This window comes from Rhododendron vialii, chromosome 4a, assembly GCF_030253575.1.
Source record: "Rhododendron vialii isolate Sample 1 chromosome 4a, ASM3025357v1".
Taxonomy (NCBI): Eukaryota; Viridiplantae; Streptophyta; class Magnoliopsida; order Ericales; family Ericaceae; genus Rhododendron; species Rhododendron vialii.
The window spans coordinates 41705911-41725524 of NC_080560.1; the positions used below are offsets into that span (position 1 = coordinate 41705911).

At 38.1% G+C, this 19614-nt stretch overlaps 2 protein-coding genes across 3 annotated transcripts; one reads left to right on the forward strand and one right to left on the reverse strand.

Annotated features, from left to right (window-relative positions):
• Positions 1–749: 749 nt before the first annotated feature.
• On the forward strand, positions 750–6543 carry LOC131324512 (ubiquitin-like-specific protease ESD4). 2 transcript variants are annotated; one of them, XM_058356493.1, is made up of 9 exons: positions 750–2060; positions 2162–2253; positions 2337–2430; positions 2574–2672; positions 3520–3612; positions 3718–3837; positions 4233–4336; positions 5465–5537; positions 5935–6543. In XM_058356493.1, exons 1-9 carry the CDS (start codon positions 1014–1016, stop codon positions 5995–5997), a joined length of 1785 nt encoding a protein of 594 aa, XP_058212476.1. In that variant the 5' UTR covers positions 750–1013; the 3' UTR covers positions 5998–6543. The 2 variants fall into 2 exon arrangements, with proteins under 2 accessions (XP_058212476.1, XP_058212477.1); XM_058356494.1 differs by having other exon boundaries at positions 750–2055; positions 2160–2253.
• Positions 6544–7055: 512 nt separating this feature from the next.
• On the reverse strand, positions 7056–16413 carry LOC131324513 (kinesin-like protein KIN-13A). Its single transcript, XM_058356495.1, has 14 exons — positions 16179–16413; positions 15920–16038; positions 15407–15654; positions 14527–14742; positions 13990–14178; positions 13745–13846; positions 13524–13601; positions 13281–13362; positions 12094–12256; positions 11403–11732; positions 9785–10003; positions 9044–9686; positions 8879–8944; positions 7056–7664 (listed from the first exon to the last, which is right to left on the reverse strand). The coding sequence occupies exons 3-14, from the start codon at positions 15602–15604 to the stop codon at positions 7482–7484; spliced, it is 2469 nt and encodes an 822-aa protein (XP_058212478.1). The 5' UTR covers positions 15605–15654; positions 15920–16038; positions 16179–16413; the 3' UTR covers positions 7056–7481.
• Between the last annotated feature and the right edge of the window lie 3201 nt (positions 16414–19614).

The following is a 19614-nucleotide window of genomic DNA, read 5'->3' on the forward strand; positions in this document are numbered from 1 at the left end:
TCTCTGGTCGATTCTACACCAATTCTCTATCAACAAACAAAAAAAAAAAATTGGCACAAACAAAATTTTTTTTGGCATTATCATTATCTTAATTTTATTGACATTAAAAACAACGCTAAAGAGTTTAAATTAGGATTGTGATTTTGACACTCTAAAAATTGATGGAAGAGCTCCAAAACTGAACTATATTAATACACAAAACGACATTGTTTTGAAGCCCTCCATCAATTTTTGGAGTGTTAAAATTAATTTCCTTTAAATTATATACACCTTGGGTGGAAACCCAAAATTTTCAACCACCACTAGTTGTGGGCTCAACTGTGCATATGGTACATTAATTTGTATCGTTTATCTTGTAGGGGCTCACAGGCAGCATATGTTTTTAAAAAAATAGTTTTATTAGATATGGATAAGTATATAAAAAATTGAAGTTTGATTTACATATAATCGACGGTAGATAAGTTTAAAATTAAACTGTCCATAACCGTCTATTTTATTAACTAAAATTTTAATCTTTGATGTACTTATCGACATCTGATAAACATGATTTTTTGCGTGATTATACTACTTTACGAACTCTATTGGATGAACGATTCAGATAGTAATTAAAAATAACGCACGGTAAAGCCCGCAATGAGTGGTGGTCCCGGCGGAAACCATGGGATTTCCATCCATGGCGGCGGAAAAAATTTAAACTCATGTTTAAAATGTGTATCAAAACGAGGGGCATCCAAGTCATTTCCCATATTTTTATTACCCAAAAAAACAAGAGTCATTTCCCACCACCAAAGCATATCTCTCTGAGCCATTGTTCTTCGATTCGGAGATCTCCAAGATCACATATTCACGTCTCTCTTTTCCCTCATAGAAACCCTAATCACAACCAACTTTCCTCAAATTTAGGGTTCCGTTCCAATTTCTTCGAATTCCACACCCCATTGTTTCTGCTGAAGAAATGGTACACCTCAGGCAAGGTAACCTCTTTCCCTTCTAGGGTTTCGCAATTTCCTTCAATGGGTGCCCTAACGACCAACCGAAAACGCCGCGACGAGTACTACACCTTGGATTACAAGCTCCCGTCATCATATTACACGCCCAATGACGACAACCAGATCGATCTACACGTTTCGAAGAAGCCCAGATTTCAACCCCCCTCGTATCCGATTGCAGAAACCAGGGTTTCCTCGAAAAGTGCGGAAACTAGGGTTTCGAGAGTGTTTCGGTACCCCGAGCCAGTTAATCGGATCGGGAGGGAAGTTCATGCTCCTTGTAGGTTTCCAAAGTTAGGCTTTTTGGCGGGTTCGAATCGTAGTAATTCGAGGCCTAGCGGAGAGGAGTTTGGGGATGTAATTGGGAGTATACCGAGGTTTGGTTATAATTGGGGGAAGAATCGGGCGCTTGAGGCTGTGAGGTATTTCCAGAAGGATAAGGAAGTTGTTCATATTGATGTTGATGTAGAGAACTATGAAGATGATGCTTTAGAGGACTCGAGCATTGAGAAGGATGAGTGGGCGAAGAATCACGCGATGAAGAATTTTGTGTATAGGAAAAAGGATAAGGAAGTGATGGACGTTGATGTAGAGGACTATGGAAATGATGCTCTGAAGGGCTCGAGCATTGGGAAGGTTGATTGGGCAAAGAATCACGCGGTAGAGAGTTTTGGGTATAGGAAAACGGATAAGGAAGTGGTTGATGTCGAGGAAGAGAAGTGTAGAAGTAATGTGTCGACAGGCTCAAGCATTGAGGAAGTTGAATTTATGGAAGATGAAGTGGTTCCGAGTTTGCAAGGATTGGATGGCAAAGTTGTGGAGCGTAATTTTCGACCATCTTCGTCATCAGTGGTTTCTGAGTTGACGAAAGTGGATAATAATGCTGCAATTTCATTGGAGCAGAAATTGGAAAAATTGGAACTTTTGGGGTTGCCAATGTACAAGAAGTTGCTCCAAAATGTGGAGCGGCGAAAACCTAAGTTGGATAGCTTGAGTTTTGAAATTGAATTAAATGAGACGCGCCGTGCTACGCTTCAATTACTGCGCCCTGTGAAGAGAGTGGAGGAGGAGGTGAAATTTCATTACAACTTCCATTGTTGGGAGTGCCATATACATATTTCTGTTTTTAGTGTATGTTTGCTTATACTTTATACCATGTTAATTTGTTTTAGGACGTGCTTCAAGATGCTCTTCGTGAACCGTTTTTGCCTCTTACGAAGGAAGAAGAGGCTGAGGTTTCTCGGGCCTTGTCTAATTCCTATAGGTAGTGTATTGATGAGTCCACCATTTGCTTTTGAAAAGGGACGGCTATTTGCATTTTGATCTCTACGGTTCTTACTTTTGCAGGAGGAGAGTTTTGGTTACTCATGAAAACTCTAATATTGAGATCACTGGAGAGCTTTTGCAATGTTTGAGACCGGGTGCATGGTTGAACGATGAGGTAACAACTGTCAACATGTCGGATGTTGGCGGTTTCTATATAATGTTTTGTAATGAATGATTGAGATCATCCAGGCATATATTTAACTTGTAATGTTGTTTGTTAGTTTTGAATGGAGTTTCCTGACTGGCCTTCTCTTGTAGGTCATAAATATTTATCTTGAATTGCTCAAAGAGAGGGAAAAGAGGCAGCCCAAAAACTTTTTGAAGTGTCACTTCTTCAACACATTCTTTTACAAGAAGGTTCGTACTGCTTTGTTGCCTAAGTTTTCAGATATGTGTGTGTAATATTTCTTGTATGGTGTTATTTTTTGGGCCTAACTTTTGAACATTCTTTCATCAATTCACTTGCCTTTTTGACTCTTAACTTCTATAACCATCATTTAGTCTAAGAGACTTATGTTTGTTCAGAGAAAATATAATGTATACATTGCATCATCTTGCCATGCTGCTGATCTCAGTGTGGACATTGCACAATGTAATGTCCACTTTACCCTGTTGTGGTTTAGTCCAGAAACCATACGGGGGTTATGTGGTCAAGTCAAAATTTCAGGGAGACGAACTGCACGAGGCCTAAACCACAAGGGGGTAAAGTGGACTTTTCCCTAAGTGTTTTACTGTAACGGACTGGACTCGTGGTCTAAGCATATATTTTCAATGCTTACAATGAGGCAAATAGGTATTATTGTTACTCGTGGTTGATTTGTTCAATGAATATGCATTACTTATTTATGTACCATCAACATATGCTTCCATTTAAGCATGACGAGGCCAGAAGACAAACGGGATATGATCGTTATAGTCCATCTTTATCTGCTAACTCCCCTGTTTCCTGGAAGGCAAGAAATAATTTTCAAATATGCTTCTATGAATGGGAGATTGTACTTTTTGAAGTTTCCTTTGAGGTTGTATTTTCCTAGTGGTAATATATAAGGTGCTATCACCTAGGTATATGTCTGTTTCTAGCTGTGTAGTAACCATTTAACAAACGAGGACTTGCTTTTGTCACTTTCTAGTTGGGTATCATTTTGTATTATTCAAGTTCAGTAGCGTCGATATCCTAATCTTCTTCTTCTTAACGTCAAACCAGTTATTCAGTGGGAGGAAAAGCTATGATTTTAAATCAGTACGAAGGTGGACAACTCAAAGGAAACTGGGATACTGTCTTCGTGAGTGTGATAAGGTGAGTGGTGTCATGTGTTCCATTTAGTAGTTTTTTCATTGTTTATTTGTCTTTCCTTTTCCGATAGTATGTTTATCTGCATTCTAATTTTGTGAATATGCTCAGATATTTATTCCCATCCACAAAGAAGTTCACTGGTGCTTAGCAGTTATCAACTTGAAGGATCAGAAATTCCAATATCTTGATTCACTCGGATGTTTTGACACTCAAGTGCTGAAAGTACTGGTATGTGTTTTATTTTTATGCTTTCGTATACTTCATTTATGATCCATCTGCTGTAAAGGTTGTATACATAGACCTTTATTTTAACCTAGTGTACTCTGGTGGCACCCCCTTGCTGGGGCCCTGTGGTTGACCTTTTCAGCTTCAGATAAAGTATTGCACCCAATCAGCTTTCATTTTCAGGCACATGGGAAGTTCTAAGTTGTTCTGTTAAAGCATCCAACTCAAAATCAATTGGCAATGAATGGAGAGGTCACCCAGGGTCATATACTAGTTTTGGAGTTTATATTTAACCGATGTGGGACAAGCTTTAACATTTTCCTCCTGAAGTACATTAATTTGTGTGGGTTTCTTGCTGCGAATGATACATGTTTTAGTGATTGTTGGTGTTGTACCAGGCTATGTACTTTGTGGATGAGGTGAAGGACAAGAGCGGAGACCACATTGATACTAGTTCCTGGAAGCAAGAATTCGTGGAGGACCTTCCCGAACAGGAAAATGGGTGTGTATGCTTTACAACTTTGCTTTTGCTTTCCAATTTCAATAAATGCCGATTTTAGATTAGCAAATGGAGTTTTTATGGAGGATGTTTGTTGTATGGTACTTGCCAGTTATTTATCTGGCTAGAAGCTTATGTTTCTCAAAACTCGAAAGTAAAAGAAAAGAAAGCATGTTTGAGCTCATGTTAGTCTTTTAGAGTTGGTTATTTTTGTGTTTGCCTTCAGAAAATAGATTCGCATGATTTGTGTTGAATGGTCAATGATAACCTTTTACATTTGAATTGGGCGGAAAGGGTAGCTCTCATGTTGATAAATTTCTGAACTTTAAATTGCATGGACTCGTCATTATTAATAGGAACCTGCCATTGTAGCCTGGTGGTTTAAGCCTTTAAGGCCATCACTGGATCAACGTAAGTTGAGGTTGTGTGCTCAACTTCTGCAAGCAACCCTTTGTCTTGTGCGTGCATTTGTGCTCTCCCTGGTTTTGCATGTTGGGGTGGGTCCAATGTGAGTGTGTAATACCTTATTTGTCATGCAAATGAAGATCACCATTTCCATGTTTTTATTTCCACTTTTGTTAATCACTCATTTAATTTTTTCCAGTGTTTGTGTATTGAAATGTATCTAGCATTATTGAATGATGATGAAACATTGAATTGGATACATGATCTGGATACAGGATCTATGGGTGATGCAAAAATCTCACTTGCATGCCCTTGTTTTAAATGTGAAAAAAAAGTTGTACGTTATTTCTAGGAACAATGGAATGGACTTTTAGAAGATATGTTACCTAAAAACGTGCATGCTGAATATGTTCAATATGTTTGTTTAGGGGGTGCAAACAGTGTTGTCAGTTATGTCCCTGCTTTTGGTTTTCCTTTTTATCCTTTATTTTCCTGTGCTTAACATGTATGCTTATCTTTTATCATTTCTATGTCAGTCTCCTTTCATTAGAAAAGCACGTATACATCTTCCATTTATTAATTTATTATTTATTGTCACTTCATCTATGAACTTTCAGCAACTAGGATGTTGCGGAAATGTTATCTTGTGCGTTATATGTTATCTTCCATGCACATGGAAATGCTTATTCCGAACTGATAAATGGATGATATTTTGTTTCTTGACAGGTGGGACTGTGGCGTGTTCATGATCAAGTATGCTGACTTCTATAGTAGAGGTCTAGGACTCCATTTCAACCAGGTAAATGCCAGAAAGCATACTTTCTACTCTTGTGCATGCAAGTCACTTTTAGAAAATGTGGGTCTCCCTGTCCTAGTTTGGCTACATTTCAAGTGTTAGCTAAAGTATCTAGCATATATATCCCAGGCAGGGATTTGAAGCACATCATTGTGCCTCTGTGATTTTCAATATATGGACGGAGTGTGAAATATGGAGTTAGAAGGAAGTTTGGTGATCTTTCTTATCACTGAGCTATAACTATTGTAGATGGAGGGGAAAATTATTGAATGCCCCTGTGGTGCCCCAGGGGCATGGAATAATTACCCAGATGGAGGGTAGTTTGAGCCAAACCGTGTGAATGTGTATTTCCCCCCTATATTTGTTTGATTTGATGTTTCTTTTGGTTCTGTCCTTGTAGGAACATATGCCCTATTTTCGTTTGAGGACTGCAAAGGAGATTTTACGATTGAAAGCCGAGTGATGATTTAAAACTTGAGCACCTGATGCATGTGCGTTTCCCTTCATACGATTCACTGGCAAATTGAATCTGCATCGAAAGATCGTCTAGATTTTGAGTGAACGTGTGTATATGCAAATATTGATTGAGGAGGCTTAAATTCAATCGAGCTTCTGACGTGCTGGCATGTGGCAGTTCTATGATTAGAGTTGCTCAGTTCTCGAGCTAAGTGATCAAGACTCGTCAACCCTGGTAAGGTACAAGTGATGCGTACTTGGGAGGACATTCACGATGTTTTGTACCACTTTTAAGCTCGTCGGAACTTAACTTTTTAGGTCCGTGAGGTTGGAATTAGGATCCTTCGTGTAATTCGTTTTGCATTTCAATTTTGTTTATTTTGGCCCCATACAAATGGTGATTTAGCACCTCTTAGTTTAATTATTTTAAAGCAGTTTTGCAATTGCAAGGACAGTCAATGCCCCGGAAAAAGAGTTGTAATATGTTTCTCAATAGTTCGTGTGGCCATCAAATATTTGATCATATTTGCGATATGTTAAGATCTTCGCATGATTTTCTCTCTTTTAGCTCTAATCGCATGCACAGCATCCCAGATCATGTTCTCAGCATCAAACATGATCTCACCAAGCTACTCATTCTAGTTACATGTACATGGGATGGGATCAGAGATAGGGTTTCAGAAATTTGTTTGTTTGTTTAACTCTCCAAGTGCGAGTTAGGGATCGCACGTACGGGGAGTGTTAGAGCTTCTCTCGCTCATTGTCAATTGATATTTATTGGATGCTTTATTAAAGCTAGGATTTTGGAAAATTTGTTCCCCCAAACCTTAAGTGCACCGTTGTTTGTCAAGATTCATGTATGGCATTTCCATGCTGGATCTTTCTGCTTGGAAAGAGATTCCTTTATGTTGAATTTTCCGAAGGTAAACTTTGATTCCTTTATGGTTTGGATTGCCACTCCACCACAAGATTTTTCTGCGTTTCTGTTCTCAGAAGGGACCAAACTGACCCAAAGTCGCATGCTTCGAGTAGGCGCACAAAAGGAAATCGAGAAAGGTTCCGAAATAGAAACAACTGCAGTATTCAAAATATACATACACATGACATTATGTCACAGAATTAACAATGTTTGTTTCACTTTTGTTTTCCTTTTTCTGGAAAGAATGTCTTTATAATTCAACAGAGCCACCAGTACCCCATCAAACAGCCGAAACCCACAAACCCAATACGAACAAACCTTGAAATAATACCTCTGTTTTTTATACACCCATCAGCAACAAAAGCCATGAATCCCCACCATAGTTGCTTCTAGCCTTGATGTGAGCCGCATGCATGCCTCAGAAGCAGTAGTTGGGCTCTGCTTCCTTAGTTTCCTCTCCCGATGACCTCTGTCACCAATTCAACTCCTCCAGAGGGAATCATAGATTAGACAAAAGATTCAGAAGAAAACAAAGCACGAGCAGCAGATTCGAAATAAACGTTTCTGGAGCATCAACGAGGTACTCTCTTGCGACTGAGTATCTCCTGTTCTTTGAGCCGGTGCTGGAACCTGGCAAGGCGAGCTTGAAGGCTGACAAGGCTTGCTGCTTTGCGTGACAACACAAAACTCAGCTGAGATACGTAATTGTCGATGCGACTACCTGGTTGATCCACTTCCGCCAACAGTTTCATTTCCTGGCATACAGAAAGTACAACACGGGGTATAAAACTGCTAGATACTTGGGAAATTTCATTTTCTCCTGATAGATTTTACGATCATAACGACTACAGACATTCAGCTAGAAGCACACAAATTTAAATTCTGAAGGGAAAATATAAACCCCCAGCGTCTTCAAATGCAAATCAAGTCTCAAATCATGAACAAAAAGTACCAGGCAACCAGTACTTGAAATCTTGTCAAAAAACAAAATACAAAAGGGACAAAAAGGAAAAAGAGAGGAAAAAAGATAAGAAAAGCAATTATAGAATGCCATTCATATTCCCACAAAATTGATGCCACTATTAAATGATAAATACAGAAAAACAACTGCCCTAATTTGATCGTGGGCTTAGAAAACTACTAACGTTCTATATAATCCATAGCTGAAATTTCAAGAGTGCTGCAAGTGCTGGATTAGTATTAATTTTTTCTCTCTCTCTCTCTCTCTCTCTCTCTCTCTACATATATATATACATATATACAGAAACCTTCAGGTAAGGACCTTAAAATGAGAACCTTATATGCGGACCTCCCATTTCTCGCCTTTCCCGATCGGATTTCGATGATCCGAGCCGCTCAATGTGTTCAGAACGTGATTTTAAGGACACCCGTGAGAAATCGGCAAAAAAAATGACCGGGAAGGGCTTGATTTGAGAAGTTGTTATTTGAACCGTTCGATAAAAAACAAACAAAAACTGCTCGGATGAAGCCCTTCCCGGTCTTTTTTTCTGCTGATTTCTCACGGGTACCCTTAAAATCACGTTCTGAACACATTGAGCGGCTCGGATCATCGAAATTCGATCGGGAAAGAGAGGTCTGCATTTTATCAAAATAAGGTAGTCCTTATAAGAAGGGGACGTACGTGTATATATATATATATATATATATATATATATATATATATATATATATATCTCCATGTATGTCTTTCTACAACATTTGACAATCATACACCTATTTCATATTCGAGAAAGAAAACAGAAAAACCAAGTCACAAAATCATGAACTTCTTCGCATACACTTCCTTGAGATAAACACAGAGACAGAAATACAATTCTAAGTGACCCAAAAATACTTATTATAAATCTTTTTAGAAACTAGATTTCTTTGAATGCGGTCTGGAAAAGGAAAATATCATTCACTTGGATATCAACATATACAGAGGAGAAAGATAGAAAACTTCACTTACTTCACGAACGATCTCCATAGTGTCTTCGATTTCTTTTCTATGAGCAGCAATTAGGGCCTCCTCTTCCTAAAAATAGCAAGTATTATAAAGACAAAACTTAAGCAACAGTAAAAATATCTACTCATGCGACAAAACAACAGACAAGAGTGTGCAGCTATAACCAACCTCAAGTATTTCGTTGATATTCCCATCTAAACTAGGAGGCTCGGGTTCATATTGTCTGGTTCCTAGACTCTTACTCGCGATGTTACTCATGTTTTGCTGCTTGTAACCTGTCGTAGAAAGATCAGATCCAACGCTATCATTTTTCAACCAATTCCCCAGCTTTTCATTTTTTTCATCTCTAACTTTCCGTCGAGGAGGGGACACCTTCTGGACTTTTTCTTCAGCATCGATTGAGTTTTGCAAATATGATGAGGTCTGCGTCTTTTGACTGGTCAAAAAACCAAAATTTGGTTTATCAACCCTCTCCCTTTCTGCAGGGCTGGTCTGCGTCTTTTGACCGGTCGAAAAACCAAGATTTGGTTTATCAACCCTCTCCCTTTCTACAGGGCCAGATGTCACCCCGCTATCCTCGCGACTATTGAAGGCATAGTTAGATGAGGTCTGTTTGTTGGACTCGTACTCCTTTTCTGCAACCCTTCTACCAGTGTCAACTACTTTAACCTCTTGAAACTGGTCATAATCATCCTCCACATCAGCAGAAACAGGAAAAGATGATGCTGATATAGATTCCTTGTTAGAGGGTGGTAACGAGCTTGCAACTTGATCCTTTTTTGTATTACTGCTCTTCGACAGACTTTTAACCCTGTTCATATGATTATAGTCTTTTAGCCAAAAAATCTAGATAGCAGCGTACGAAACTGTATGCCCAATACGGTTGAACCCGTAGTAAAAATGAGATACCTGTCGGCATATCTCAGTGTGTTGAGAGTATGTTCACATGAGCCCGCATTTGGAGAAATACAAGAGATCATAACAGTCCTTGAGTTTCCAACAAAGGAGTCGCGAAGCACTTCAGTAAGCTTGCTTCCACGGAATGGAATATGAATCTGGTCATTGTCGAGAGCACGGATACACTCCTTAAGAGCCAAAAGACTCTTGTTAATTTCAGCTCCCTCAATCCTGCCATCCAGCAAAAAAACAACATTCAGAATTAATATACTAAGAAAAAGGCATTGGAATATGAATAATCATCTACTGAGATTCAAGATAAACTCTGCTTCAACTGAGAATGAAAAAAAATATTGTCCAAAACTGCTTAAAAAACTAAGTCAATAATGTAGAAACATATGATTACTGGGTGAAAGACTTGGATTAGCAAGGTAACATAGAAATCAATAGAACCATGGCAAACCTAGTAATACATTATGGAACCATTCACGTCAAGGCTTTGATTTTACAAGAGGCCACTCAAAAGAGTGCAAGCTTTGGTCCGCCACAAACATCTTACAAATCCATTAGAACCTCCCTTCCCTTCCGTTATTTCTATTATATCAGGACAGTGCTTCATGTCCACTTCACTTTTCTAATCAATGACCATACAGCAGCTGCACTAAGAGACAAGCTGATACATTCAAACAAATTGTGATTAATCAAAGTTGTTTGACAACCCCATGCAGCTCAGAATGAGCTGGGTTGGGGTCATGGCACCTTGTTCAGTTCCTACTTCCGAGGGTTCTCAGTTGGGCCTCAACCTAATCTAATAGCATGCTTGAAAATGTTTACGTAAGTGAGAGTTTATACAAAGAGCATGCAGTCATTAAAGGCAGGTGTTTGGTCGGAACAGTAGAAAGTTCACTTCTTGATGATGCATTGGCTCTGATCCCGGAAAGAAATGTTGTGCATACAAATGACACATGACAACGGTCGGATGAGTAAGCATGTAGATCTTCATATGATGGCTGGTCTGGACATTAGAACTGGCCAGGGTCCCCTTAGAAATTGTTTAAGTTACCAATTGTCCCAAAAGGGCCAAAACCTTAAGTCGTTAGGGTCCCAGACCACTCCGGAGAAGTCCAGAAGGTTCTAGAAGAGTTTGGAATGTTCTAGAAGATTCTAGAGAAATCAGGACATTCTGGTACTCTTAAGAGAGATAGACTCTACTGGTGGAGCCTATCGATTTATTGTCCGTGACACCACGGACTGGAGAGCTCCATAAGCCCCTGAATGAAATAACTTAGTTGAATGGCTTAATCGGATAAGTATCGAGCATACAACCAACAGTTTACGCCTATGAGTAAGGTACATTTAATAATTTAATCCCACTACAGCATAAAGAAATTACACAATAAATCTTAATCCTAATAGCATTAAGCATGAGAAGAAGTCTCATCAAGCTAGCTTGTATGAATCAAAGTATTTTTGTGACGGGTGGAGCTTTGGAATGTATATGGTACTTTGGGGGTGCGACTTAACAGTGTAACAAAACAAATAAATGTGTGCAATTATGATCCACAAATATGCAATAGAGAGTGAAAAATATTTGTTATCAAAATGTGAGCATATTCCCACAAAAATGTACCGTGTTTGTCGGTCATTATCAGTTGTGTCAGCTCCTCTTTCACTTCCAGCAAGATCAATGAAAGAAATCTTCCCCACAACTTTTCCAACCTTCGCCTCATTTCCATCATTGTTCCGCCTGGACTCCTTAATCTCACTGTGCTTCTTAACAACCAGCTGCAATATAGCATGTGACCTTGAAGATTCTTCATTAGCACCAGTAGAGCCTGTGCTTCTTGCTGCATTTCCCCTCTCAATATATTCTTTAACAATCTGTACATCTGAGACTTCAAATTCTTGCAGTCCAACAATGCAAACTTGTTGACGCCCATCTTCTCTCATACAAAGTTTCCTATGTAAGACCAACAAATGAAGTTGCCTAAGCCATCATGGTCTAGTTCAAGTATTTCCAAACCTCATATTTTCTAGTTACTGCCAAGCCTCGTAAAGTTTTTCATAGATAAGTAGAGGTTAGAAAACTTAAACCTCTTTATTGAGGGATCATGAAGTTTTTCATAGATACGTACAGGTTAGGAGACTTAAACTTAAACCTCTTTATTGAGGGGATTTCAACCTAAGCCACCGGGGTGTCCCCTAGGGAACAAAGTGCGACTTCATAACCACTATAAACTAAATTTGCGTACATCCATTCCAAATAGATCTCTACTCAAACAAAAAGAGAAGACCAGATCAAAGTTAATGACAATACTAACTTTCTATCGCTGAGAAGATCAAAGAGCTTTCCTCCATATATCTCAAAAAAACTAAGCCACAATTTGAATCTCTGGTTGCGGTAAGTCGGATGGTGCAATAGTCTGACAAGATCTTCTGCAGCTCTGAGAGGTAATGGTTGCATCGTAAACGTCTTACCGCTTCCTGAAGTTACACAGTACCACCATATCAATCATCAATGTGAGTTTGAAATCAGCGGAGATTTTAGGACATGCAGGCTGACAGCAGAAATCACAATTTGAGGATATAAGGGGAAGATACAAGATCATTTTCACATGAATAAATCAACAATGTTTTTTGTTAACATGCAAATGACTGCAAATATTTACTTGTAGGGCCACATTCTTCTCCCCTTTGATACATACTTCCGACAAGAAAAAAGATAACCTCCTTCATGGGTTATCAAAAGGACAGAGATTGTTGTTCATCAATCATCTTAGTCCATATTCATGTGGAAACAGCAATAATGATACCTGGTTAGTTACAATACAGGGCTACGCTAGCACTAATGATTCTTGGATAGATACGATATAGGGCTCTGTGATTGCTATCACTGTGGCTCTTATTCTGTTCCCTTAATAACAACATAATTAGCTCTTGCAAATTTTTGAAAACAGTTTGAGGATCCATTTAGTTCGAACAGGGATTTTCAACATCAGCACATCTTCCCAATTTGCTGCAGGAGTAAGATCGAATATAAACTTGATATTTCCATTTGACCCAAAAAAAAAGAAAAAAGAATATCAACTTAATAACTGATGGTTGAGATACAAGGTTATTTGACTTTCTCAAACACGTTTTTAATAAAAATGATTGCAAATTGGAATAACTACCTTTTCCTTCATATTCTTGAAAACACAAAGTTCATACAGTAAGTGAAGACCGGCACTAGCGGGTATATTGAGTACAACAAATCTTAAAATAAAAAAATCTTTAGATCACAAAAACACTCACATTACTGAAAATTTTGGAATAGTTTAAATAATCAATAAATGGCACACCATACTTTCATATTGAACTTATTCCAGGAAGGGACAACAATGATGCAGATGCTTATAAAGCACCAGAAATGCACCCTAACCTCTCATCAGCTATAGATATTTCTGTAGGAAAAGCACGTAATGACAGACTAAACAACATGGGATCGGTCAACATGGTCTGTACGCACCTGTCTGGCCATATGCAAAACAGGTTGCTTTTGTTCGCTGGAAGATAATGGGTATAATTGGCTCAACAGTTTCATGATATACCTGTTGAAGCAAGCAGGGGAAAAGTTCATTTGAAACAGAAAAAACTAGCTGAAGAACAGAGAGGAGGCTTAAATATAAGATGTCCAATTTCAAGATTTCTTTTTGCATGAAAAAGAGTTTAGCAACTTTAATCTCCATTAATAACTGTATTATGGTATTACCTCATCATTGGTTACATTTTCATCTAGTACAGCATCGAAACAGAACTCATGCTTCTCCACATAAGCAGTCAGGTCCACCTTCCACATCAAAAATCAAAAGTCAGTTCCTCCAGTGGAAGAAGATATAAAGAAGAACAAGAGGATGCAATTGTATACCAAGCAAGCAACAACCTTGAACATCAAACTCATGTCCTTCTTCGGAAGCTGGATGATGTACTAACCTTTAGCTTGGGTTCGTGGACAGTTAAAGCATTGTCGTACACAGTCACAATGTCCTCCTCCTTCCGAGAGATCTCCTTCTTGTTTAATGGCCTTTTCCGGACCTGAGAGAAACATCAATATCCCTAAGCAAAGAAAGGGCAAGTGTAGCCAACGGAATAAAATATGCAAATATTCTACCAGGTCACTCTCAAAACTGGAATACACAGAGGCAGAGAAAAGCAGATGTAACCAACAGAAAACATACCACAACTTTTATCTTAGCCACATTGTTTTCCCTCGTACTGTTCTCCTTCTCACTAGGTAGTCCAAATGATGCATCGGTATCTGCTTGCCCCCTTTCCAGCCTGCTGGTCATCACATTGAAGTCACTGTCAAATGCTTCTGTGACAGCAGGCATGAAAGGTGATATCTCAAAGGGTTCTGAGATGACATGCTGAAGAAATTAAAACAGTTAATCAGTAAGCTAGGAAAAAGTAGAACAATATCAGCAGATTTCTGTCACAAGGACACAGATTCAAGTCTTGGTTGGACGCAGCACTCCATAAATTATGAATAGTCCATGCAAGAGAGCAGAAGAGGAAATACAGGTACACGACATTTCCAAAAGCACGTGAAAGGCCTGGGGTAACCCTTTACTAAATTTGCTTTCCATCAACTCGTTTTACGATAAGAAACGACAAGAAAATTCCAGACACCAAAACATCAAGGAAAATTTCAATCAATTTGCTTGTAGAAGGCAGTACTAACAAATTGCAGCCAACGGTTAGATAAGCATTCATACCTCAGATAGAAGCTCTGTATCATCCATAGCATGAAGGTCCAAAAGCCCCGCTCCAAAATCTCCCCTGAATTCAGGGGAGTAAAACCCTTCTCCCATCCCGCCAGAACTTTGGACGGTCGGAGTGTAGGGCTCAGAACCTGATTCTCCATTAAAATTGAGGTTTCTCATTAACTTGAAAAGCCTCTGCTTTTCTTCAACCGACTGCGCTCCATAACCCTTCAGATTTTACACATTAAAATTCAACTGTACTACATGAGCCAAAAGAGCATCTAGATATAAAAGTATCCAAAATAACTTGTGACAGTTATACTAGCCAGTATAACTGACTAAAAAGAATCTAGAAAAAACATTAGAAGAAAATAAACAGTATCAATCAAACTGAACGACTGGTAAATATAGGTAAAGATTCTTGCATTCGATTCAAAATGCATTACTCCATGAAATATATATAGAAATCCCTTTGAGCATCTCCTACTTAAGCCATTGCCAATGCCACAGTAATCAATCTAGCTAGATCTCTCAAAACTTCACCTCCAACCCTACGTCCAATCCATTGCCCAACTATATCTTTGACAGCTTGTGTTAATTTTGGTACAATACTAGGGTAGAGCCACATTTTTTCTTTGTACCTCTGCTGATGAGGACCACAAAATGGCTCTGCTCATTGTTGACATTTATTTCTCTTCTACAATTGGACTATTGGAGCAACATTGGCATTTTGACACTGAAGAAAGCCAAAAAATGGATTTGGCTATGAGAACCAAATGTAATTGATAGTCAACATAATTGATCGGAAATGTCAAACATTGAGTACAGAAGTAACTGTTGCATTCCATCATCAGCAAACAGGCATAGCAATTGATAGGCAATGTTAAAATACCTGCAAGATAACGTTAGGTAGGAGACGATGGTCGATTCCATTGGAAGCCAAGGGTGAGGCCAGATGCTGCAAGCCAGCGGACTGGAGCCATCGAGCCATGACAGCATCACCGGCATCGTTTCCAGGTCCTCCACTGCCGCCAGGGTGATCATACAGAGCAGTTGCCGCAGCATTGCTCTGTTGCATCTGACCACCCATGTGGCGCTGTGATCGGCGTTGAGGAGCCAATTTTCAAGATCTACGGCAACCTAAAAAACAAAGTCGACACGTATTAAAATTCAATCAATTCAACAAACAAAAAGGACATCGGCCGTTACAGATCACGCAAATTTATTTTTTTTCTTTATTGTTATTACAAGCAGTATCTGAATTACATCAAACAGCAACCGGACATAAGCCCAACTCGAAGCCCATTAATAGGACAAATAATTAAACGGAATGACCCCCAAATTGGGCAACTAGAGACACGAAATGGAACAAATCAGTAGATCCGAGTATAACAAATGTACTCACTAGGAATCAAAAAGTCAATTTCGAAATTCGAACCAAACGCATTGAAATCCAACGCTACCGCAATTCAATCCACTTCGATTGCAACAAGTCCAATGCAGATAATTCGATTAACTTCAGCCCTAAAAAAAGACAAAAAACAACAACCAAAGGTTACAGAATCACAGATTGTCTATATCAAGATTCATGTTTATGTTTCATTCAATATATATATATATAGAACGAGAGAATTTCAGATTCAAAAGCAAAAGAAAATAGTTACCGAGCAGATTGTGGTCACGATGATCTCTGTTGAATAGGAACAGGGATTGTGGTTAGATCTGAAGCGAAATCAATTGAGCAAAACCCTAATTTTTGGATTCAATTTGAAGGAGGAAACGGTCCCAGGATGTCTTCTCTCTCTCTCTCTCTCTCTCTCTCTCTGGAATTTGTTGAGAGCGATAATTGCAGTGTACGCCTCTCTCACCTATGCTTTTCTGACAGATAGTATGTATGCGTCCACAGTGGATATATTTGGTCATATAAACATTTAAACGGCTAATTTTGAGTGCGTGCTGATTTTGTCACCGTCTTTTCTGTTAATGTCACTCTTTTACAAGTGTATTTTTGGTGTAAAAATATATTTATAGAGGAGTGGCGTTAACAAAAAAAGAGAGTGACAAAATTATTTCCCTTTTAATTTAGCCAAAGGATTAATATACCCTCGACCTTTATTGCTAATCACTTTTACTGTAACTCACTATTTTCAAACTGTTAATTATGGTAACATTTGTAATTTCAAAAATATTAAGGTACAACAAACGACTATGCACAGCTTCAGATATAAATGTGTTCGGAATAGTTTGATCAAAGGACCAATGCACAAATACTCTTTTTGGGCCCGTTTCGGATTTTAAATAATGATCAGAGCCGCTTATTTTTTTAAAAATATTTTTTTTACAGTCTTCACAGAAAATAAACTAAATTCTGTATCGGTAAAGATGTTCACGAAACGTACAATTTTGTTCTAGAATTCAGGCCTGAATTCTAAATGAAATAATAGTGGACTAAAAGAAAGTAGTAGTAACTATTTTTCTGAGTGTCTTCTGTTGATAAACAATTTTGCCAATAAAAAAATAGAATTTTTTTATTTTGCAGAAAAGTGTTTTTTAATGAGAAAAATAAAATTGCAAGTCCCACAATTTTCTTAATAATTGAACAATAAATAGGAAAATTAAAAATTATAGCGTAGCTAATGGAATTTTTAAATCCTCAGAAGCCACTCAATGCCGATGTGTTGTAAAAATATAAAATAAAAGCCGGCAGTTTTTTTTTTTTTGCCAATATAAAATAAAATATGAGAAATTCAACTGAATAGCCGGCCAAAAAGCAGAGCTGGACATTTGGACATAAAATGGTTTCAGGAAGAACCAAACAGTGCCGGCCTACCTAAGTTGGAAATTAAAAATTAAAAAAAGAGTACCAAGAATATATGTACTATATATTCGATGGCGGAGCAATTGTGGGGTCAAAAGGGCCCCCGGTTCCGCCCACTTTCTTTTTCTGGAGTATAGTTTTGCAAATCTTCGATAGATATGTATAAAAACATTGCAAAATTTCAACCGTAATTAAGAACGATTTTCATTTTTCATTTTGAGCAGACTATTAAATTATGAAGAATGGTACAGTGCGATAACCATACTATGTTGTCGTCTATTGATATCATAGCAATAATACTCGAGATCAAATTTTCAAAATCATTTCATAAAAATTGGAATGACTGGATTTAACCTCGTAAACAATTTTGTCATGGTTTGGCCCCGTACAACTTCGTTTTGTGGCTCCGTCACTATTTATATTGTAGTCTACAGCAAGGTATACATCATTATCAAGCCCTGTTCCGTTAACTAAAATAAAAATTTATTTTTTAAATTAAAAATCATATATTGTGAGAGAATAGTCTGTCTCATAAAACAAAAAATAAGTATTTAAAAAATAAGAATTTTAGTAGAACGAGGCCGGCCTCATAGTGCTGGAAGTAAAACCCATCAGAGTCCTGTATATGCCAGCTAAATATAAACTTAAGCTATTGAAATATTGATGATTAATTAAGTATTAATACCTTGGTGTATGCACGTGAAGTGGTCTGTGAAAATATGATCACACAAACTACAAAAAGCTCTAATCTCGATTACAATATTGATCTTCCTAGCTCCACTTCCCAACATGATTTGGGATTCAATGATTTCCTACGCTCTCTTGTATCTAGGGTTCCATTTTCCAATAATCTTTTATTTTTCTTCTTCTTAATTGTACAATTTTATTTTTTAATTCGAAACCTATTTCCAACTGCGCGTTGCAAACTCAGGTCGCGCGGCGCGGTCGCACCGTAAACATAAAACCTGAGCCCGCCTTTCACAATTGTTTCGCACAAAGCTTTTGCTTGTGAGGAAAATTGCCTAACAGATTTTGCTTTTAGTGTAGCTCGAACTAGAGACTTGTGCTTGCACAGTACTCACTTTCGTACTCTTTCGGCTCGTTGTACTTCTCCCGACCCAGGCAAAAACCTCCTAATGTACAAACAAACAAGCAACTAACCTAAAAAATGTTGTTTCAGCATGCGATTTACAAGAGACTAGTAGTCATGCATAGTGACGGAAAAAAATGTGAGCAATGATTACGACAACTATGCCATACCAAGTTGAGCAACGAGATATTTTTCTAGTTCTCTTTATTTCCAACCAATTTATCTTTTGCTACTCATTACAAATACTGCCATATCATTTTAGATGGGATTTTGATAATCAAAAGTGTAATTTAATAATTTGTTATGATTTGTGACATAAGTAGATAAGAATGTACTCCTTCGGGCTACCAACTCATCATTTGGGCTAAAATTAGTCGAGGTGCACATAAACTGACCCAAACACTTAAGCGGAAAAAAAGAAAGAAATGTAAGAATCACCTCCGAGTTTTGTGTATTTAGTACTCCACCCAATGCTTATATGGGAATTGTCATGCTAGCCTAGATGGTAAAGTTCACCTCCTCCCTCAGTGGAGGCAGGGGTTCGAGCCCCGTGAGGGGCATGGGTGGGGTTCAAGGCTATGGACAACCTCTGAACCCTCTGTGAACTAATTTACTAACTTACTAATTCCTCCAATTCCGCTGATGCATAAAATGTGACAACAAAAAAAAAGAGCTTATATGGAGGTTAGAGGGGTATTGTGGGGAACATGAAGGAAAAAGAAGAATGATGTTGGTGGATCTCAATTATGTGGTCCATTGTAAATATCTATATTTCTTTTTTTGCTTCGATTTTTATTTTCCAGATGTGGCCTAACTTCTCATGCCTTGAACTGCACTTTTCCTTTCCAACAAGTCGTTATTGCTTTTACTTGAAGCATGCAATGTGAGATTGAGACCATGCCGACAATTAGGAGCGGATATTTTGAATTAAAGCTCCATCCCATTAGCTCATAATCAACATGGCTCCATTAATTATGTCACCAATTCAATTAATTACATCGGTGTTGCTAACTTCTGCTCACCAAGTTGAGGATAATCCGCTAATAAGTCCAAACAAGTTCGGATATCAATACATATGTCACGGACATTAATACATACACTTTCACAAATATCAATACACTTTTCTCAAATTTTAATGCGCCTTTTACCTATTATCATCCGCCCTTAAGATGGAGATTACCATTTTCCTAAT

Coding starts and splice junctions, on each gene's coding strand:
- LOC131324512 (XM_058356493.1), top strand. CDS start 1,014: ATGGGTGCCCTAACGACCAACCGAAAACGCCGCGACGAGTACTACACC. Junction 2,061..2,161: donor TGAAGAGAGTGGAGGAGGAG/GTGAAATTTCAT, acceptor AATTTGTTTTAG/GACGTGCTTCAAGATGCTCT. Junction 3,613..3,717: donor GTCTTCGTGAGTGTGATAAG/GTGAGTGGTGTC, acceptor GAATATGCTCAG/ATATTTATTCCCATCCACAA.
- LOC131324513 (XM_058356495.1), bottom strand. CDS start 15,604: ATGGGTGGTCAGATGCAACAGAGCAATGCTGCGGCAACTGCTCTGTAT. Junction 10,004..11,402: donor GATAATGACCGACAAACACG/GTACATTTTTGT, acceptor GCTGGATGGCAG/GATTGAGGGAGCTGAAATTA. Junction 8,945..9,043: donor ATATCAACGAAATACTTGAG/GTTGGTTATAGC, acceptor TGCTATTTTTAG/GAAGAGGAGGCCCTAATTGC.